This window comes from Narcine bancroftii, chromosome 3, assembly GCF_036971445.1.
Source record: "Narcine bancroftii isolate sNarBan1 chromosome 3, sNarBan1.hap1, whole genome shotgun sequence".
Lineage (NCBI taxonomy): Eukaryota > Metazoa > Chordata > Chondrichthyes > Torpediniformes > Narcinidae > Narcine > Narcine bancroftii.
This window is the reverse complement of record NC_091471.1, coordinates 133968637-133987309: the sequence shown is the minus strand read 5'-3', so window position 1 is coordinate 133987309 and position 18673 is coordinate 133968637. Positions and strand designations below refer to the sequence as shown.

At 43.4% G+C, this 18673-nt stretch overlaps 2 protein-coding genes and 1 long non-coding RNA gene across 8 annotated transcripts in view; 1 reads left to right on the top strand and 2 right to left on the bottom strand.

Moving 5' to 3' along the window:
• Positions 1 to 2300, bottom strand: part of adad1 (adenosine deaminase domain containing 1 (testis-specific)) — a 148050-nt gene extending 145750 nt beyond the window's left edge. Inside the window, exon 1 of the mRNA XM_069925186.1 lies at positions 2145 to 2300. Within this exon, the coding sequence (XP_069781287.1) occupies positions 2145 to 2238 (94 nt within the window). The 5' untranslated portion in view covers positions 2239 to 2300. The remainder of the gene's footprint in view (positions 1 to 2144) is intronic.
• On the top strand, positions 2207 to 18354 carry LOC138757584 (uncharacterized). Its single transcript, XR_011353709.1, has 3 exons — positions 2207 to 2438; positions 13537 to 13820; positions 17675 to 18354. It is a non-coding gene; the product is annotated as an uncharacterized lncRNA (long non-coding RNA).
• kiaa1109 (KIAA1109 ortholog) overlaps positions 16785 to 18673 on the bottom strand; it is a 479529-nt gene continuing 477640 nt past the window's right edge. For all 6 annotated transcript variants that reach the window (XM_069925175.1, XM_069925178.1, XM_069925177.1 and 3 more), the window contains one exon: positions 16785 to 17843. In XM_069925175.1, the coding sequence (XP_069781276.1) occupies positions 17621 to 17843 (223 nt within the window). In that variant the 3' untranslated portion in view covers positions 16785 to 17620. The remainder of the gene's footprint in view (positions 17844 to 18673) is intronic.

The window sequence follows — 18673 nt, the reverse complement described above, 5'->3', positions numbered from 1 at the left end:
CATCTGTTGCTTTTCAAAACAACAATCCATTAGTGAAGTCCCTTGGGGACTTCCCAAAGCTTTTACAAAGGTATTTGGAGCCCGTTGGTCTGGCTTGAGCAGAGCTCCAGTATTTTAAATGAGATCTGTTTTGAAGTGTTTGTATGTGACCTACACTAAAAAAAACCTGCTACATTTTATCTCCCAAAATCATATCTATACACAATATAAAATACAACATACTCTGTCACAGTACCCATTAGTGTTGCCCAGCATCCCTACAAATTAGGAGAAAGTAAGCAAAAGAGTCCCTTCAGAGATTGAATGTCCTTGGATTACTGCCCTTGTTGGTTTTTTTTGGCTTCGTAATGCTATTATTTATAAATTTACTCTTGATGCTCAAGTTTGTATGATTGGATAAATGCTAAAGGCAACTTGTTAGACTGCTTGGATGAGTACCCATCCCATTATACTAGGTATAATATAACACAAACTGAACAGTGCACCAAATTGAGTTTCCATAATTGGAAACAAAAACCTATGTGTAATATTGCAAAGTTATTCTTGAGGCAGTGCGCAAATGGAGCCACTTTAGCTTGGTTACTGATCAGAGGTCAGTGGCCTTTATGTTTGACAGTAAAAAAAGCACACAAAAATAAAGAATGCAGATTCAAGAATGGAGGCTGGAACTTGCAGCATTTAGTTACACAATAAAGAAAATGTGGTCCCTGTCGTATTTATTTGGGCGTACACTTGTTCAGCCTTTACTACCTCCACACTCCCTGACAATTACAAATGACTTTGTCATCCAGGAATAACTCAGATTTGCATTTTGTTAGAACAAAGTATCTCCCAATTTCTACAGATGTCAAGAAGACTTGTGCTTCATGCATGATCTGTGCTGAACTAAAGCCTCAGTTCTACCACTCACCAGGAGGGACTCTATCAACAGCTTAGTATTGATTTCAAGGGACCCTTGCCTACTGGTTCGCGTAACGCATATCTTCTTAGAGTAGATGATGAATACTCGCATTTCTCCTTTGCCTTTCCATGTCCCAAAATGCATACTACAATAGTGATCAGATGTCGGGATCTGCTATTTAGCCGATGCAGAATGCCAAATTACATACATTCTGATCGAGGCACCACCTTCATTTCTAAGGATCTGAGCGAATGTCTCTCCCAGAAGGGGGTTGCCACAAGATATGCTACCCCATACCACTTAATCGGGAATTAACAGGTAGAGAGGTTCAATGGCATCACATGGAAGGCAGTCCATTTGGCCCTCAGATCACGTATCCTTCCCGAGAAGCATTGGAAACTGGTGCCTCCTGAGATACTACACTCTCAAAGATTGCTGTTGTGTATGGCAACAAATACAACGCCCCATGAACATTTGTTTTGCATACCAGCACCACTCATCCCATGGAAATTCACTGCCCTCCTGGCTAATGACCCTGGACCCATACTACTAAAAAGGCTTGTGAGAAGTCACAAGATCAAACCACTTGTAGATCAAGTTGTAATCATATGCAAACATCAGGTACCCAGATGGAAAGAAATCTACTGAGTCAGTTCGTGACTTGGCACATGGTCCTGAAGCCCACATCTATTGTGGAACAAGGTGAAAAGAAATCTGCTGGTACCAATACTGGAGAAGGAGGAAGATATGACATGCCAATAGTGTGGAAGGTGATGAAACAATAGCTCCCCAAGAACTAATGAGATCTGGTCTTGTACCAAATCGTCCCAATTGATATGGATGGGAGTCGTTCCATAAAGCCAGAGCTTGTCTTTCATACTTACCTGATCCTGCTGCCACAGCTCCTCGTTGGAATTTAACTCTAACTGCACAATAAAGTTGTGAAAGAAAAACTTGGTGGCTGGTTTCTAAGCTTTACTCAACTTAAAAGAAACGGAAATCCATTCCTGATTCGGATTCTCAATGATGCCCAAGAGCAGCTCCCCCCCACCACAAAGCGCCAACGCGCGGTCATTGACCACAATCACGGCTCGGTCTTGGTCCTTCCGTCAAACGCACCTCAAGGATTCAAGAACCACACACGCAAGCAGCAAACTTCAGAAATAAAGCGTCACCTCGCTCAAGCGGAGTGACCGACCCCCGCATTTTTTTACCGACACGAATAACGTCCCGAATTACTCACTCGTCCGTTCCCCTCTCACGCTCACCGCTGCCCAGATCGCAACGGAGGGAGCTCGAGCGAGGACACAGTGCGCATGCCCGGTTCGGCGCGTCATCCTGCAGGGCGCCGAACCCGTGGGGTTCAAAAGGCCACGGTGCGGCAGTTCACCGAGTCAACCCGTCGGTCGGTTCTCGACGACCTGCCGAGTCTCAGTCGAACTTCCTGTTTGAACTGATGACTTTTACACGTGCTTGCCCCAGTGTTACTTGGACAGCCGAGTCCGCGTCATGCGTGTCGGACGATTCCGTTCATGAGGTGAGGCTGTCGGAGGTCATTCTGTTTGCGGGACGTCTCTGGTCCTGGTTGCTTTTCAGTGTCTACATTATGCCCAGTACAGTGAGAAGATGATTCTGCGAGCGCTAAATTATAAAGGAGAATACGAGTGTGTAAGGGATACTGGAATGTGAAGAGTCAAGCAAGTGCTCATTAGAAATGAAGTATTATCAGGGTGAAGGGATGCTGGAATGGGAGGAAGGGTTATAAAAGTATAATAAAATAAGGATCTTCAAAACAGGATAGCAAGTAGATAGCTTTAGCAAGTCTTGGGGATTGATTAATGAGTAAATCACTGACAAAAGGCAAAGGAGGAAAAACCCAACCCCAACCAACCAATTTTCCGCTGCAACCGTGTCTGCCTGTCCCGCATCGGACTTGTCAGCCACAAACGAGCCTGCAGCTGACGTGGACTTTTTACCCCCTCCATAAATCTTCGTCCGCGAAGCCAAGCCAAAGAAAGAACAAAGACATGATATTTCCTGGCTAACAAGTTTGCTGGAAGGCACATAAACTGATAAAAGAAGTTAGAATCCACGTGGGCGGAATTACCTAATGCTAAACCAATCCAGGAGGCAGAAGAATGTTAGGGGGAAGGTATCTCTGTACTGAAATGAAATGTATAAAAGTTAGGTCAGCCTCAGTATCTGTGTGTATTCCAGGGTAAGGGGAAGCACCCAACTTTGCATTGTTGTAATAGTAGAATAAAAGTTATTTGTTCTCAATTTTTGTCTCGAGCAAATTCTGTGAAGGTACTTCTGTTTCTCACAAGTGCAAGAGAAATTTTAAAAATCACCCTACAAAACAACGGCAGAACGAGGGCACAGTTGGGGGTTCATTCAATAACCTGGCGCTGCAGGGAAGTTCAGCCTCGAGTGCGATTTCACACTCCATGACAATTGCCCAGAGTCATTTTCTATGTCAATAAATACGCTCCCCTCTTTTTTAAACTCTTAATGTCACAGTACTTTTTAAAAAAAAACCTTTTAGTATACTATCTGCTAGCTTCCATTCAAAGTTCATCTTTTAGAAGCTTCCTTGTCTTCTTCCTTACCGTAACTTTTGCTTCTGTGGCGGCGCACATCCTCATGGCGAACCGGCCCCGCTTGTCTCGCCACGTGGCGAGGCAGCCATTAGGAGATGGCATCATCAGAGGTTTTTTCTTGACTCCAGCGCCCGCCCTGGGCAGCGCTTATGATGTCACGATGCACCAGGTAACTGAGCTCATGCTGCCCTTAAATGCGGAATTTGAATAAAAACATGAACGACCATCGGTGTGGTGGCAGTGATTTACTTCAGCTCCTCAGAGCACCACACTGGTGTCCCTGATGGGCCCAGACGACCTTCTGGACCCAATCAACGATGGACATGGCAGAGGTTAACACGATAGCCCTTAAATTTCCCCCTTTCTGGCCACATCGCCCACAATCCACCTCCACAACATCACAGCTGATAACACCAAGTTTTACAATGTTATGGGCGCCCTCGATCAGGACAGTGGCGAGGGTGGACTATATCATCCATTGGCCACCAGCGACCGAAAAGCATAGAGCCCTCAAGAATCTGCTCCTGGGGAAGTTTAGCCTCTCACCTCAGCAGTATGCGTCCAGACTCTTACATCTAGACGGGTTGGGGGACCTCAGCCCTTATGGACAAGATGCTGGCCCTTGCAGAGGATCACGAGCTGTGCTTCCTCTTCAGACAGATCTCTCTAGAACAGATGCCAGAGGACATTCGGCTCCATCTGTCTGCAACTCGGGCGGATGTCCTCTGGCGAGCTAAGCAGGAGAATGAGGCAGCACTCAGCCAGGTCTCCAAGCCTGCACCCTGTCATCATCAAGATTCCCCCAAGAGCAAGCACAAAGAAGCCAGTCATTGTGGTGCTTCTATCATAAGCACGGGGGGGGGGGGGTGGGGGGGGGGGGTGGGGAGGGGGATGGGGGAGGGGAGGAGGGGAGGGGAGGGAGGGAGGGGATGGGGGAGGGGAGGGGAGGGGATGGGGGGGAGGGAGGGGATGGGGGGAGGGGAGGGGGAGCGGAGGGGATGGGGGGAGGGAGGGGGAGCGGAGGGGAGGGGGGAGCAGAGGGGAGGGAGGGGAGGGGGGGAGGGGAGGGGAGGGGAGGGGGGAGGGGGGGAGGGGAGGGAGGGGGGTGAGGGGAGGGGGGGTTAAAGCCACAAGTGCCTGCCAGCCCTGCAATTATCAGGGAAATGGCCAGGCCAACTGCTGTTGATGACTGCGACGGTTGGCTACGTGAACAATCTCCTCTATATCCAAGAGAGATGCACAGGCCGCTGGTTCCTAGTCGACGCGGGCTGGGCTGAGCTGAGCATCCTTCCCCCCCCCCCCCCCAAAGTGCTGGAAACACAGACTTGAACCCCCGGTCCAACCCTGCGGGCCACCAATGGCTCTACAAATCAAAACCTTTGGCACTCGTAGGGCACAGATACAGATCGGGGAAGAGAAATTCACTTGGAGATTCGTACTGGCCTCGGTGAGCATAGCGTTGTTGGGGGGCTGACTTCCTAAGGGCTCATGGCCTGCTGGTGAATGTGAGGGGCAGAAGACTGTTCAACGCCTGCACCTTCCGCTTGGTGCACCTGGGCACGGCAGATGACGCCAGGGTCGGAGATGGTCACATTTGCCGCCACCAAAGATGAATTCACTGGGATCTTCAGTGAATTCCCTGCCATCCTGGAGCCTCGCTTCGACATCGCCTCCCCCCAACACGGAATATTCCATCATGTCTCCACACAAGGCCCCCCGATCCACACCGCCGGAGAAACTGAAGCAAGCTAAGAAGGAATTCTCCAGACTCCAGGAGCATCATTTGGCGATCGAACACCGCTTGGGTGCGCCACTACTCATGGTTCTGAAGTCATCAGTAGGTTGGAGGCCCTGCGGAGACTACAGATGGCTAAATGATGCCACGACACCAGACAGGTACTGTAATGGAAGATTCTAACCTGATTTTTTAAACTTACAGCTCTGGGTTCTGCAAGGCTGAGAACCTGCTTGTGTTTTAGAATCAGCAGACATAAGCTAAATTCCACCGAGGGGCCAGAGATGCTGTTATCTGAAGAAAGGACATCTGTGTACCGAGAACATTTAATCTTCCTGCTTGTTTTGGTCACAGACTGTCAGAGGCCTAGCCTTGATGCAGAATAAACCATTGTATTCAAAGTGATAAGCTGAAAATTATGTTATTCGTTAATAGCCTAGCATGCTAGCTTGCTTGCTTATCTTTCTTGCTGTGCTGGGAATAGGTGCATGGGTAAGCAGTTTTTGAGTAATATAAGCCATGGTCCCGGTGCTGAAGTTTGAGACTCTCCGAGAGGTGGCAACATCTCTCAGCAAGAAGAAGAACTTCTGGAGTCCAGTCAACGTCCCGGTCAGGGGAGGAGGAGAAGTTGCTACCGGCACCCTGACAACCAACTACAAGTGTGCAGTCATTGCCTCGCTTCGGCAGTTGGGACCAGTCCAAGTGTTGATAAGTATAGTTGGGAAGGGCTTGCATATTGTAGTGTGAAATCAGCTTTTGAATTTGTAATAAACATTTGTATAATCTGAACTGCTCTCGGTGTGTGTGTCTATTTTCTTTCGGTAGCTCAAACACTGTGACCAATCTAAAACGAACAAAATGAGAGTATAAGTTTACCCAAGACAGGTACCCAGTCTCCCATATCCAAGATATCACGGCCAACCTCCACAGCGCGCGGTTCTTTTAAAAATTTTAAATTTTTCACACTATGAACCATATTAATCAAAATACACACAAACATTTCCTGCTTGAATATACAGTGTCATTTTCTCCCCTTTTTGCCCCCCTCCCTTCCCTCCCTCCTTCCCACCCCCCTCCAAACCCATTAAATGTTCAACATATACAATACAATAAAACCATTAAATAATGTCATCACACAATGAAAATAAACAAGAAAATTGTGTCATCTACTTTTACACACTGGGTCAGTTCATTTCATCTTCTCATTCTATCATTTTAGGGGGTGGAGTTCCGCAGTAGACCCTCTCACTTATAAAGTATATGTTCCGGTACCTTCTCCCCTATTTTATCTAACTCTATCTTAGTCCAATCTGGTTTTTCCTTTGTCTGATAAAAATCTGATAATACCTTTATTGTGCTGCTCTATAATAATTTTTAAAGTTTGGTAACTGCAAACCACCTTGTTTGTACCACTCTGTTAATTTATCTAACGCTATCCGCAGTTTCCCCCCTTTCCATAAGAATTTCCTTATTGTTCTCTTTAGTTCATTGAAGAATTTCTCTGTTAAGGGAATTGGTAATGATTGAAATAGGTATTGTACCTTTGGGAAGATATTCATTTTAATGCAATTTACCCTTCCTATCAGTGTTAGTGGTAAATTTTTTCAATGTTCTAAATCATCTTGTAATTTCTTCATTAATGGCTGATAATTTGATTTGTATAGATGGCCTAAATTATTATCTAATCTAATACCTAGGAATAGGTATATAGGTATTGCCATTTAAATGGTGATTCTTTTCTAAACTCTGTGTAATCCGCATTATTCATTGGCATCGCTTCACTTTTATTTGTGTTGATCTTGTACCCTGATATTTCTCCATATTCCTTCAATTTCTTATGTAATTCTTTTATTAATATTTCTGGTTCTGTTAAGTATACTATGATATCATCTGCAAATAGACTGATTTTATATTCCTTCTCTTTTATTTTTATCCTTTTTATTTTATTTTCTGTTCTTATCACTTCTGCCAATGGTTCTATTGCTAAAGTGAACATTGAGGGAGATAGTGGACATCCCTGCCTAGTTGACCTGCTTAATTTAAATTGGTTTGATATATATCCATTTACTGTCACCTTCGCCATTGGTCCTTATATAATGCTTTTAACCCAATTAATATATTTCTCTGGTAGGTTGAACCTCTGTAATACTTTGAATAAATAATTCCATTCTACCCTGTCAAAGGCTTTCTCTGCATCTAAAGTAACAGCCACTGTTGGTATTTTATTTCCTTGTACTGCATGGATTAAGTTAATGAACTTACAGACATTGTCCGTTGTTTGTCTTTTCTTATAAATCCAGTTTGATCTAGTTTTACTATTTTTGGCCAATCTGTTTGCTAATAGTTTTGCTATTATCTTATAATCTGAGTTAAGTAGAGATATTGGTCTATACGATGCTGGTGTTAGTGGATCTTTCCCCGTCTTTGTAATTATTGCTGTTTTACATGAATCTGGCAAGTTTTGTGTTTCTTCTATCTGGTTCATCACTTCTAGGAGAGGAGGAATTAGTAACTCTTTAAATGTTTTATATAATTCTATTGGGAGTCTGTCCTCTCCAGGCATTTTATTCTTCGGTAGTTTTTTTAATATATCCTGTATTTCCTCTGTTTCAAATGGTTTTATCAATTTGTTTTGCTCTTGCAATTTCGGTAGTTCAATTTTAGCTAAAAACTCTTCTATTTTGTCTTCTTTTCTCTTAGTTCTCAGTTCGGTATAATTGCTCGTAGAATTCCTTGAAGTTTTCATTGATCTCTGTTGGGTTGTAGGTAATTTGTTTGTCCTTTTTCCGTTCTTTTAGCTTGTACTGTTTTAAGCTGCCAGGCTAGTATTTTGTGCGTTTTTTCTCCTCGCTCATAATACTTCTGCTTTATTTTCATTATGTTCTTCTTCACCTTATACGTTTGTAGTGTTTCATATTTTAATTTTTGTCCGCCAATTCTCTTCTTTTTGTTGCAACTTCCCTTGTTGCTAGTTCTTTTTCTGTACTTATTATTTCCTTTTCCAGCTGTTCTATTTCCTAATTGTCGTCTTTTTTCATCTTAGTTACATAACTTATTATCTGCCCTCTGATGAAGGCTTTCATTGCATTCCATAATATAATTTTGTCTTTCACTGATTCCGTATTTATTTCAAAGTACATTTAATTTAGCACTCAATAAATTCTCTAAATTCCTGTCTTTTAAGTAGCATGGAGTTTAATCTCCATCTATATGTTCTTGGTGGGATGTTCTCCAGTTCTATTGCTAATAACAGTGGCGAGTGATCAGATAACAATCTAGCTTTATATTCCATTTTCCTAACTCTCCCTTGGATATGGGCTAACAACAGGAACAGGTCAATCCTTGAGTATGTTTTATGTCTACTCGAGTATTCCTTCTCCTTTGGGTGTTGTCTCCTCCATATATCTAAAAGTTGCATTTCCTGCATTGATTTAACCATAAGTTTGGCTACTTTGTTCTTTTTGCTAGCCTTTTGTCCTGTTTTAGCCATCTTTGAATCCAAATTATGGTTGAAGTCCCCTCCTATCAATATATTCCCCTGCATATCTACAATCTTCAAAAAAATATCTTGCATAAACTTTTGATCCTCTTCATTAGGTGCATATATATTGAGCAAATTCCAGAGTTCTGAATATATCTGACACATTATCAATACATACCTCCCTGCTGGATCTATTATTTCCTCCTTTATTTTGATTGGTACATTTTTATTGATTAATATAGCTACACCTCTTGAATTATATGATGCTGCCGATACGTGCCCTACCCAGTCTCTCCTTAATTTCGTGTGTTCCACTTCAGTTAGATGTGTTACCTGCACAAATGCTATATCTATTTTTTTCTTTCTTCAGTAAATTTAGTAGCCTCTTCCTTTTGATTTGGTTATGTATTCCATTAATATTTATAGTCATATAGTTCAACATGGCCATCTCATACCCTGTTTACATCTCATTTCCGCTTCCTCATCACCACCTTTCCCCTTTTCCCCATTTTCATTTCTCAGTTTTCCTTTTTTGATCGCACTGGATGACATCACTTCTAAAACATAAAATACTTCAACCACTCCCACATCTAAAATTCCCTTAACCCCAAGTGTCCCCTCCCTTCTCTGAGTCGCCCCTTGTTCCTTTGCCGGGCAACCACAACTCCCCTCTCCACTTGGACTGTGAACCTGTTCGCATGCGTCAACTGATTTCGCAGTGACTGTTATTCTCTTCCACCCACCCCCTCCAGAAAAGACTTTTATCTTTACATTAAAACAAAGCTCCCCAACTTTTCTTCTCTTTTCTTTTTTTTAACCCCCTCCTCTTTTTTCCTCCCCTTCTCCCTTACTTCCCTTTTCTTCCCTCTTTTAGTTCTTACTTATACATTATTTTTACATCTTTATATGTAGTTCGTCATCATTCTTCATTCTTGTTACATCTCTTCATCTCTCTTTCTGTCCTGCAGGCGTTCTGCAAATTCTCGTGCTTTCTCCGGATCCGAGGACAGTCTGTTTTGCTCACCCGGAATAACTATTTTAAGCACCGCTGTATATCTTAACATAAATTTATAGCCCTTTTTCTATAGGATCGATTTTGCTGTGTTAAACTCCTTCCTCTTCTTTAGGAGTTCAAAACTTATGTTTGGGTAGAAAATTTTTTTTTGACCTTTGTACTCCAGTGGTTTTTTGTCTTCTCTAATTTTATTCATTGCCTTTGGTGCTCAATGATGGATGTGTGAGTCAACGGACAGGTAACAAAGTGCCTGTTGGACATTGGCAGCACCGAGAGCTTCATTCACCCGAGTGTGGCCCACTCCCTAAGGTTAAAGGTCCACACCACCACCTGCTCGATCACCCTCGCCGTCAAGGATAAGACTTTTGGTAGCCCTGGGCGCTGCTCGGTCGATATAACAGTGGGAGGGGAGACTTACACAGGATTCAGGCTCCTGGTCATGCCCAAACTCTGCGCACCACTCCTCCTGGGTCTGGATTTCCAGTGCCACCTGCAGAGTGTCACCCTTGCCCTTGGGGGACCCCAACCTCCACTCACATTGCACAGCACGCCAACCTACCAGCCCCAGCCAACCTGCGGCCTCTCCACACTGCGCATCACCCCACCGGCGCTCCTTCCACATCTTGCGCTAGGCTGCAAGCCGATTGCTGCCAGATGTAGCCGCTATTGCGCTGCAGACAGGGACTTCATCGAGGCGGAGTTGCAGCAACTCCTAGCGGAAGGCATTATAGAGATCAATAACAGCCCTTGGAGAGCCCACGTCCTGGTGGTCAAAGGGGGAAGTAAGCTGAGGATGGTCGTGAATTATAGCCAGACCATTATTCGGTACACCCAGCTGGATGCCTACGCCCTGCTGACGATCACCGAAATGGTCAGTGAGATAGCCCGCTACCAGGTTTCCTCCACGATTGACCTGAAGTCATTGTATCACGAAATCCCCATCCACCCAAAGTCAAGCCCTACACTGCCTTCGAGGCAGACAGGCGCCTGTACCAGATCCGCCGGGTTCCTTTTGGGGTCACGAATGGGGTTTCCGTCTTCCAGCGGGAGATGGATCACAAGGTAGACCGGCACAAGCTGAAGGCGACGTTCCTATATCTGGATAACATCACTATCTGCGGCCGTGACCAGCAGGACCACGATGCTAACCTGGAAAAATTCCTCCAGGTGGCCGCGGAGCTGAACCTCACTTACAACAAGGAGAACTGTGTGTTCAGCACCACCTGGCTCGCCATTCTGGCCCATGGGGTCGTCGGCCCAGATCCAGAAAGGATGCGCCCATTAATGGAGTTAGCCCTCCCCCCCACGCTAAAGATCCTCCGCAGCTGCCTAGGCCTGTTCTGTTATTACTTGCAGTCGGTCCCTCACTTCTCAGACAAGGTCCACCCTCTGGCCCAAGCCACAACTTTTCCCCTCCCGCCTGAAGCGCTTGCAGCCTTCACCCGCATTATGCAAGACATCACGGACATCACGATGCAGGCTGTGGATGAGGACTCCCCCTTCCAGGTGGAGAGTGATGCCTCTGAGGTGGCCCTCGCTGCTACCCTCAACTAAGGGGGGCGCCCTGTCACCGCATTCTCCAGGACCCTCCACGGCTCAGAACTAGAGCACTCCACCATTGAAAAGGAGGCCCAGGCGATTGTGGAAGTGGTTCGCCACTGGTGCCACTACCTGGCCGGCAGGAGATCCATGCTCCTCAAAGCCCAGCGGGCCATGGTGTTCATGTTTAACGCTACCCACAAGAGCAAGATCAAGAACGCTGGAGAATCAAGCTGGCAATCTACAGCTATGACATCCAGTACCACCCCGGGAAGTTTAAAGACTCCCTTGATGCCCTCTCTCGCACCTGTGCATCTATGCATGACGACAGGTTGCAGGCATTGCATGAGTCCCTCTGTCATCCAGGCGTCACCTGGTTGTACCATTTTGTTAAGTCCCGAAATCTGCCATACACCATCAGGGACGCCAGGGACATGACCGAGGCCTGTCGGGTTTGTATGGAGTGTCAACCCTGCTTCTTCCGCTCCGCCCCCCCCCCCCCCCCACCCAGGCCCACGTTGTAAAAGCTACTCGGCCTTTTGAGCGTCTCAGCATGGACTTCAAAGGGCCCCTGCCTTCCACGAACTGTAACGTCTACTTCCTCACAGTAGTGGACGAGTACTTGCGCTTCCCTTTTGCCTCCACGGCCACCATCGTCAGGGCCTTGGGGCAGATTTTCACCATGTTTGGCTACCCCGCCTTCATCCACAGTGACCGGGGGTCTAGTTTCATGAGCGACGAGCTGCGCCAGTACCTGATGGCGAGGGGCTTCGCGACCAGTCGCATGACAAGCTATAACCCAAGAGGCAACAGGTAAGTGGAATGTGAGAATGGGGTGGTCTGGAAGGCAGTCCTCCGGGCTCTCAGATCAAAAGGGTGAGCCGTTGAGTACTGGCAGGATGCCCTGCCCGAGGTGCTCCATGCCATTCAGTCACTGATGTGCACGGTTACCAACGAGACTCCTCACGGACAGCTGTTCTCATTCCCCAGGAGGTCGGCAACTGGACTGTCACTCCCAGCATGGCTCTTGTACCCGGGACCCACTTCCCCTCTGACCAATAACCAGAAGCCAGTCCTACGACAGTCACAGAGACCCCGTCGGCCGCTGAATTGTCTCAGCTTTGGTGTGATTCCCTGTTACTGTCCCCCCGGGACAATTTTAAAAAAGTGGGTGAAAGTGGTGGTACACCACCGGCCTACTGCAGGGGGCAACCTCTGTACCTGAAGGAGTGCAAGGGGACAGGACAACACCTGGCCGGCTGTCAATCAGTCCACCTGAATGGATCAAGCTCCACCCGGTCGGGTGTCCATCACCCTCCGAAATATAAGCCTGCGCCAGCCTCCCAAGGCCTCACTCAGAGTTGCTGCAGCCACAGCCAGCCTGGCTTTGTGAAAGTCTTTGTGGATTAAAGCCTGTAATACAGTCTTTACCTTGTGTGTGTCTGATTCTGACTAACAGCGCACCACAACCCTGGACAAATCAGTTGGTCTATGGTGACAAATTATGTCAGGGAACATTGTGGCACCAAGCTTGTTAATACTACAGGAAATTTCAGAACAGTTCATGTAGTGAGCCACTCTGAAAGGGGGAGATGATGAATAAAATTCAGAACCATTGGTTTAGACCAAAATCGACTGATCATGTGAACAATACAATCTCAAGATGCCAAATTTGTCCTGAAACAAATATAAAACAAGGAATTCCTACTACACAAGGCTCTGTGCCATCACCAGTGGGTCTCATGTACTCACCTGGTAATGAACTACATAGATAAAGTTGACTGTGCAGAAGGGAAAGGCTGCTGCCTAGTTGTAATTGACAGATTCTCAACGTGGGTTGAACCACTTCCCTCCATGTCAGTAGCAAATCTCCGCATGATTTGGAGTGTGTTTCACTTTGAGTAGTGATAATGGATCGCATTTTGCAAATTAATTGACAGACACATTGCGTAAGGTGATTAGATAGAAATTCTCTTGTGTGTATTATCCACAATCAGCTGGCATTGTAGAAAGATGTAATGGTAGCTTGAAGGCAAAATTGGCAAAGGTCTGCACACACATAAGATTAAATTGGGTACAATGTTTACCGTTAGCACTCCTGGCCATGAGAAATAGAAATAAATGTATCCATCCAACTCCGCATGAGCTAGTTATTGGAAGGGTAATAGCAATGTCCATTACAAAGCCCAGCAGCAGTGAAGTAAGTTTAGAACTAGGAAAATACATAAAGTCCTAACTTTAGCTGTCACATCTGTTTACTCACAGGAAGCACAAGGACCTCCAGGGAAGAAACCGAGCAGCTGTTGAACCCTGGAAACTGGGCTTATGTGAGGACATTTTAGAGGAAGTGTAAACAACCCAGAAAAATCAGACCAAGCTAAAGGGAGATAGAACCATGAATTCATTTCAATCACTGCCAGAGAGTCCCACCAGCTGAGGAGTGAAAGGAAGAAGACAACACGAGTAGCATCCCTACAGAGGACACACAGAGGCTAAGCTTCATTTTTTTGTTCTATGGTTCATGTTTATTGTTCCTATTGAATATAAAGGTAAAGGTTTTGTTATTGTCACATATTACATTTAGAATGTTACATGAAATTCTTTGCCTATCATAAGGAAGATAGAGTTGCCACCTGTCCATCTCCCCTCACAGAAATAAGTCCCCAGTGAGGAACGAACTCACCCCTAACCACTGAGCTATCAGAGCCTCATGGAAGGGGTTTGCGGACCCCCAGTAGGAAAAGGGATCCCTGGGGCTTTAATTCTGAAAATTTTAAAACAGGAAGTGAGATTTGAAAATAGCTGGTGGAGATTTATGTAGTGGTTTAAAAGGGAATGATAGGGAATGAAGCAGCATTTATGGAAACCTGTATTTAAATTGAAACCAAGGCCACCAGAATGTATCGAAGCCAGCATAGTGGCACTTACACTTCAAGCGCTTAAGCTCAGCTTTTATATTAGCCCTTTTACACACCTTCAGCAAAACTTAAGGTGGAACTTTACCCCTCAACCTTGGCAGTGGAGTGTCAATGCTATTGATCAATGTAAGAACATCCTGGGTAGGAGTCTATTATAGTACGGAGAATGTTACTGTATGCATCAAAGCCTTGCCCATGATTGAAACCAATGACAGCGAGAAAAGTGTTTCCTCTAAACACTTAGGAGAGCAAGCACCCAATGTGCTTGGCCATTATGTATGTAATAAGGGCAGCAGGCAACATATGAGTATGTCCATTTGCCAGCAAGGGTCCTTTGAAATAGGAAGCAGTACAAAGGTGGGAGCAACTATAGATATTATGATAGGAGAGAAGATATTGGTGAACTGAACACATCCAGATAATGTACTTCTTAGCTAGGGAATGTCAGTAGATGGATCATGAGTCTGGCTACTTGGCAAGTGAGACTACTGCTCCTGCCCATCCTGTTCAGGATGTTAGGCTCTGGTGGATTTCATGGTGACAAACTCAAGGTTTGCACCCATCCCACAAATGGGAAGAAAACTCAGTGCCCAAGTTGTCACAGAAAAAGAGGGAAATGGCTTAGTTCCACAACACAGAAGCATTTCATTGGAAAATCTCAATTGTAGAAAAATGGGGAATTGGGTTGTCCCCTTGGTATTAAGTAAATTTTTTTTAGCTGATCACATAGATAACATCACTGACACCATGTCAGCATTTGCAAGCCAGACCATTAAAGGATTCTAGATTTTAAATGCCACTCAGAGGTCACATACTGACCCTTTTGAAGCATGAGATAGCAATAGACTATATTCTGGCAACTTTGTCTTGTACTAAATCTGACAGGTGTTTCTGAAATCAGAGGATAACATCATTAGAGCCCTGGACAAAATAGAGATGCCTTTGGCCCTTCTAAAAGCACAGCAAAATCATTCTCAGGTAGGACTCTGGGGAGCTCTGCTTGTAAAAATCTTGATCCCCATAGCTGTAGTCTTGGGCATGGCTGTTTGTCTATGTACAATAATGCTAACTTGTGCAAAACCAGGTTGACCCAGTAGCTAGGAGAAGTAGGTATGATGAGTCAACAAAGATACCCTTTGCGATGATACAGACAAGGGGAAGACAATGCATATTCTTGGGAATATAGCCAGCCCGATTCTACTAGATCTAGAGCCTTTTTAGCATTTTTAGTTTAAATTTTGCTAATCCATACACTTGCCAAAAAAACTGTAAGGGGAACTTCTCTCTTACCTAGAGGATGTGGTTTTTAAATGTCTACCATAACTGTATGAGGGTGTATTGTGTGAGATTGTAAGTCTCAAAGGTGGGAATGTGGAAATAAGAATCTGAAGATTGATGTTGCTTGGCAAATGCAGCCGAGCTGGTAAATTTCCATTACCCTGGGATTTCCTGGACCACGTGACCTGCAAGAACATTGTCGGAGAGAAGGGGACCCTGGTTATGCGATTGGTCTGTGAAATTACGCAATCGGTGATTGAATAGCATATAAGGTAATGCTTGTCATGTGAAGAAACACTGCTTTATGATTGCTGAAGTTAGATCGCGGCGGGGTATACAAACCCTTACATGTTCAGGGAGGTACTTGATTTTCTATGGGGGTGACAGACCTCATGCAGGCCTGTGTACAACATTTGGAAGAAAAACCTGAGCTCTTTATTTGTACTGTTCATCAAGATCTCACCCAGAACCTGGATTGAGGATCAATACCAATCCTCCATACCATTTTTGATGATGGACTCTTCTCAAAGTTTATGGGCTCCTTTCCCTGTGAAGCAGTCAGGGTTTAGCTTCTTCATTTCTTCTCTCTTACTGACTATATAAAGAAACATGACAAATATTTATGTTAGATGAGTTGAAAACAGGCATTGACTTTGATATGCTCTTGTCCCCATGGGTTCTTAGGGCCTCAAGGAGAATTGTTGCCTGATTGCAACAAACTTTTTCTCTACCATTTTCTAATATTTGTGCCCTTTTATGTTTTACTCAGAAGCATTGTGAAGAATGAAGAATCAATTAGTTTTTGGATCCAAGTCACTCCCTCCAAATTTACTCACAGGAAGGTCTCCAAGTTTCATTCACCCTTTTGTAGCCAATTGGAATTCATTCTGCTGCATCTTCTGTCTCAGCAAAACAACAAACAAACAAACAAATAAATAGATATACACACGGGCCTCTCTGTGCAACCATATTCCCTCATACCCACCTGGGCTACAATTCCCCTACATCTCAGCAAGCTAATTCCCCCCCCCCCCCCCCCCCCCCCCTCATTCAAGCCGACTTCTAACATCCTTATTCTATTCAATGAACTGGATTATCTATTTGTCTATACCCAAGTCAAAAGCACATAACTCTAAACTTTTAATTTCCTTCCACCATATATCCCATTGCCAAATCCTCATTTCTAGAATAATTATTGGGTTGCTGCTGCAGGAGTCGGAAATGTTCTCAGTAACCATTTTATAATTCATTTACAGTTCAAAAATCTATTTTTAATTACTTGGTTCCTTGATGCACAGATTTAAATAAAGGCACAAATTCAGAAACAAGTGTCAGAGCACTTTATTGTCAAAGTACTTTGATCTGTAGTCACAGTTGTAAATATCACAAATTTACCTGCCACTGCACTAACCAGTAGATTTCACAAACAATTCAATAATATCCAAGACATAGGTTTAGCTGTTGGATGAAGGATAACATGTTGAGAATAGAAGTATGTTCTTTGCTCTTTTACAAGAATAAAAGAGGGGAAAGATGTCAATTTAGTATCTTGTTGAAATTGAAAAAATACAAACTTAATTTGAAGTACAGTGCAGATTAGGGAGTGTTTAAATTTTAAAGAGCAGTGTCATTAATCTGACTTTTTAGATTCACAAAATTTACAGATGAATGTAACCATCTGCACAAGTAATAAAGTGATCCATAATTTTAACCACAACATTTTTCTTTCCAGTGCAAAGGATTTAACAGAGAACAAATATTAACAATGAAAATTTAATTATGAACAATGAAATGTAGGATCATTCTGTTAACATTTATTTTGGTAAATAAAATAAAGACATTAATTGTATTGTACATAATCATAAAAATGAAGTTGAGCAGCACTTTGACACTGTTCACTCTACCAATTTTCTATATACAGTATACAACAGTACTTGTGTAATACTGAACTAGAGTGGCACCACAGCAAATTGCTACATGAACACTCAGTTTTACAGACATCAAGTTATGATTTAAAATATAGTCCAATTGACTTTTGCTAAAAGTTCCTAATAACTGAATTCTGATAAAGCACTATTCGAATTAATTAACATTACACGTACAATTGAAATTTACATCAATAAGAATGTTTGGTAGTTCTTGTGAAATTCATTTTATTTCTGATGTTCCTCCTTGTCTTTTCCTTTTTTTTCTTTTTCATCCTGTAGAGCTACTCCAAGTTTTTTAATAAGAACTGACAGAACCTTATCTAATGGATCCATGACACCTCGCTGCACCCATTTTGGAATTGTGATTCTGGCATGATGGAATCCCAGCTTTTGAAGAATATAATCTACACCCACAGGGTCAATCTTCCTTCCAGTCCAGGAAATTAATCTGTTTGAAAAGTTCAACCAATGCATCAGTTTTATTAAACCATCAACAATATTGTAATATCTGCAAGAATCTAATATTTTGATCTAAATTGTTACCCATGAAAAGATACTGAGGTATATTAGCATTACTTAAACAAAGAAAAGGTTGAACTTGAAATTTCTGATGACATAAGGCATTTAAGTTTTTGTTGATGCAACAAGCAAAATTTGTTTTATTACTTTCGGGCTTCATTCCAACAGATGAATAATATTTTTCTCCATTTTTGTTTTGCTCAGTAAACGAACATGAATGCATTTACCAGAAACTTTTCACAACTGCTTGAGATGATTAGATACTTATAATTTAACTTTTTGTAACATAATCTCAGTTAATTCCTTAACTTCATCAAGGGAAAATGCATTTTATTAACTATATTGTTAAGGTTCCAAAAGAACAAAATAACAAATGTCGATCATTTTCTTGTTTAGAAAAAAAAATAGTATTCTTCCTGTCTTGAGTGATCATTCTTTTTTGAAATATACTTGGATAGTTAAAAACCATCGCCTCAATTTCTTTATCCTGAAAAAATGGTGATTGTTACATGGGAAACGAGTGAATAATGGCAGGCCTTTTGTACCTGGCATGAGTGTGTTCTTTGATATTGTAACCAACAATAAGCATCAGCAACCATTTTTAGACTGAAAAGTAATATTAGGTGTGGGGTTGACAATTCTGAACTTTGGCTATCAACCACAAATTAGATAATAAATTAAAAGACTAGAATATTTCATAAACAATGTATTTGAATACAAATTTCAAAGAAAAGAAATACAGGAAGGAATGGAAATAGA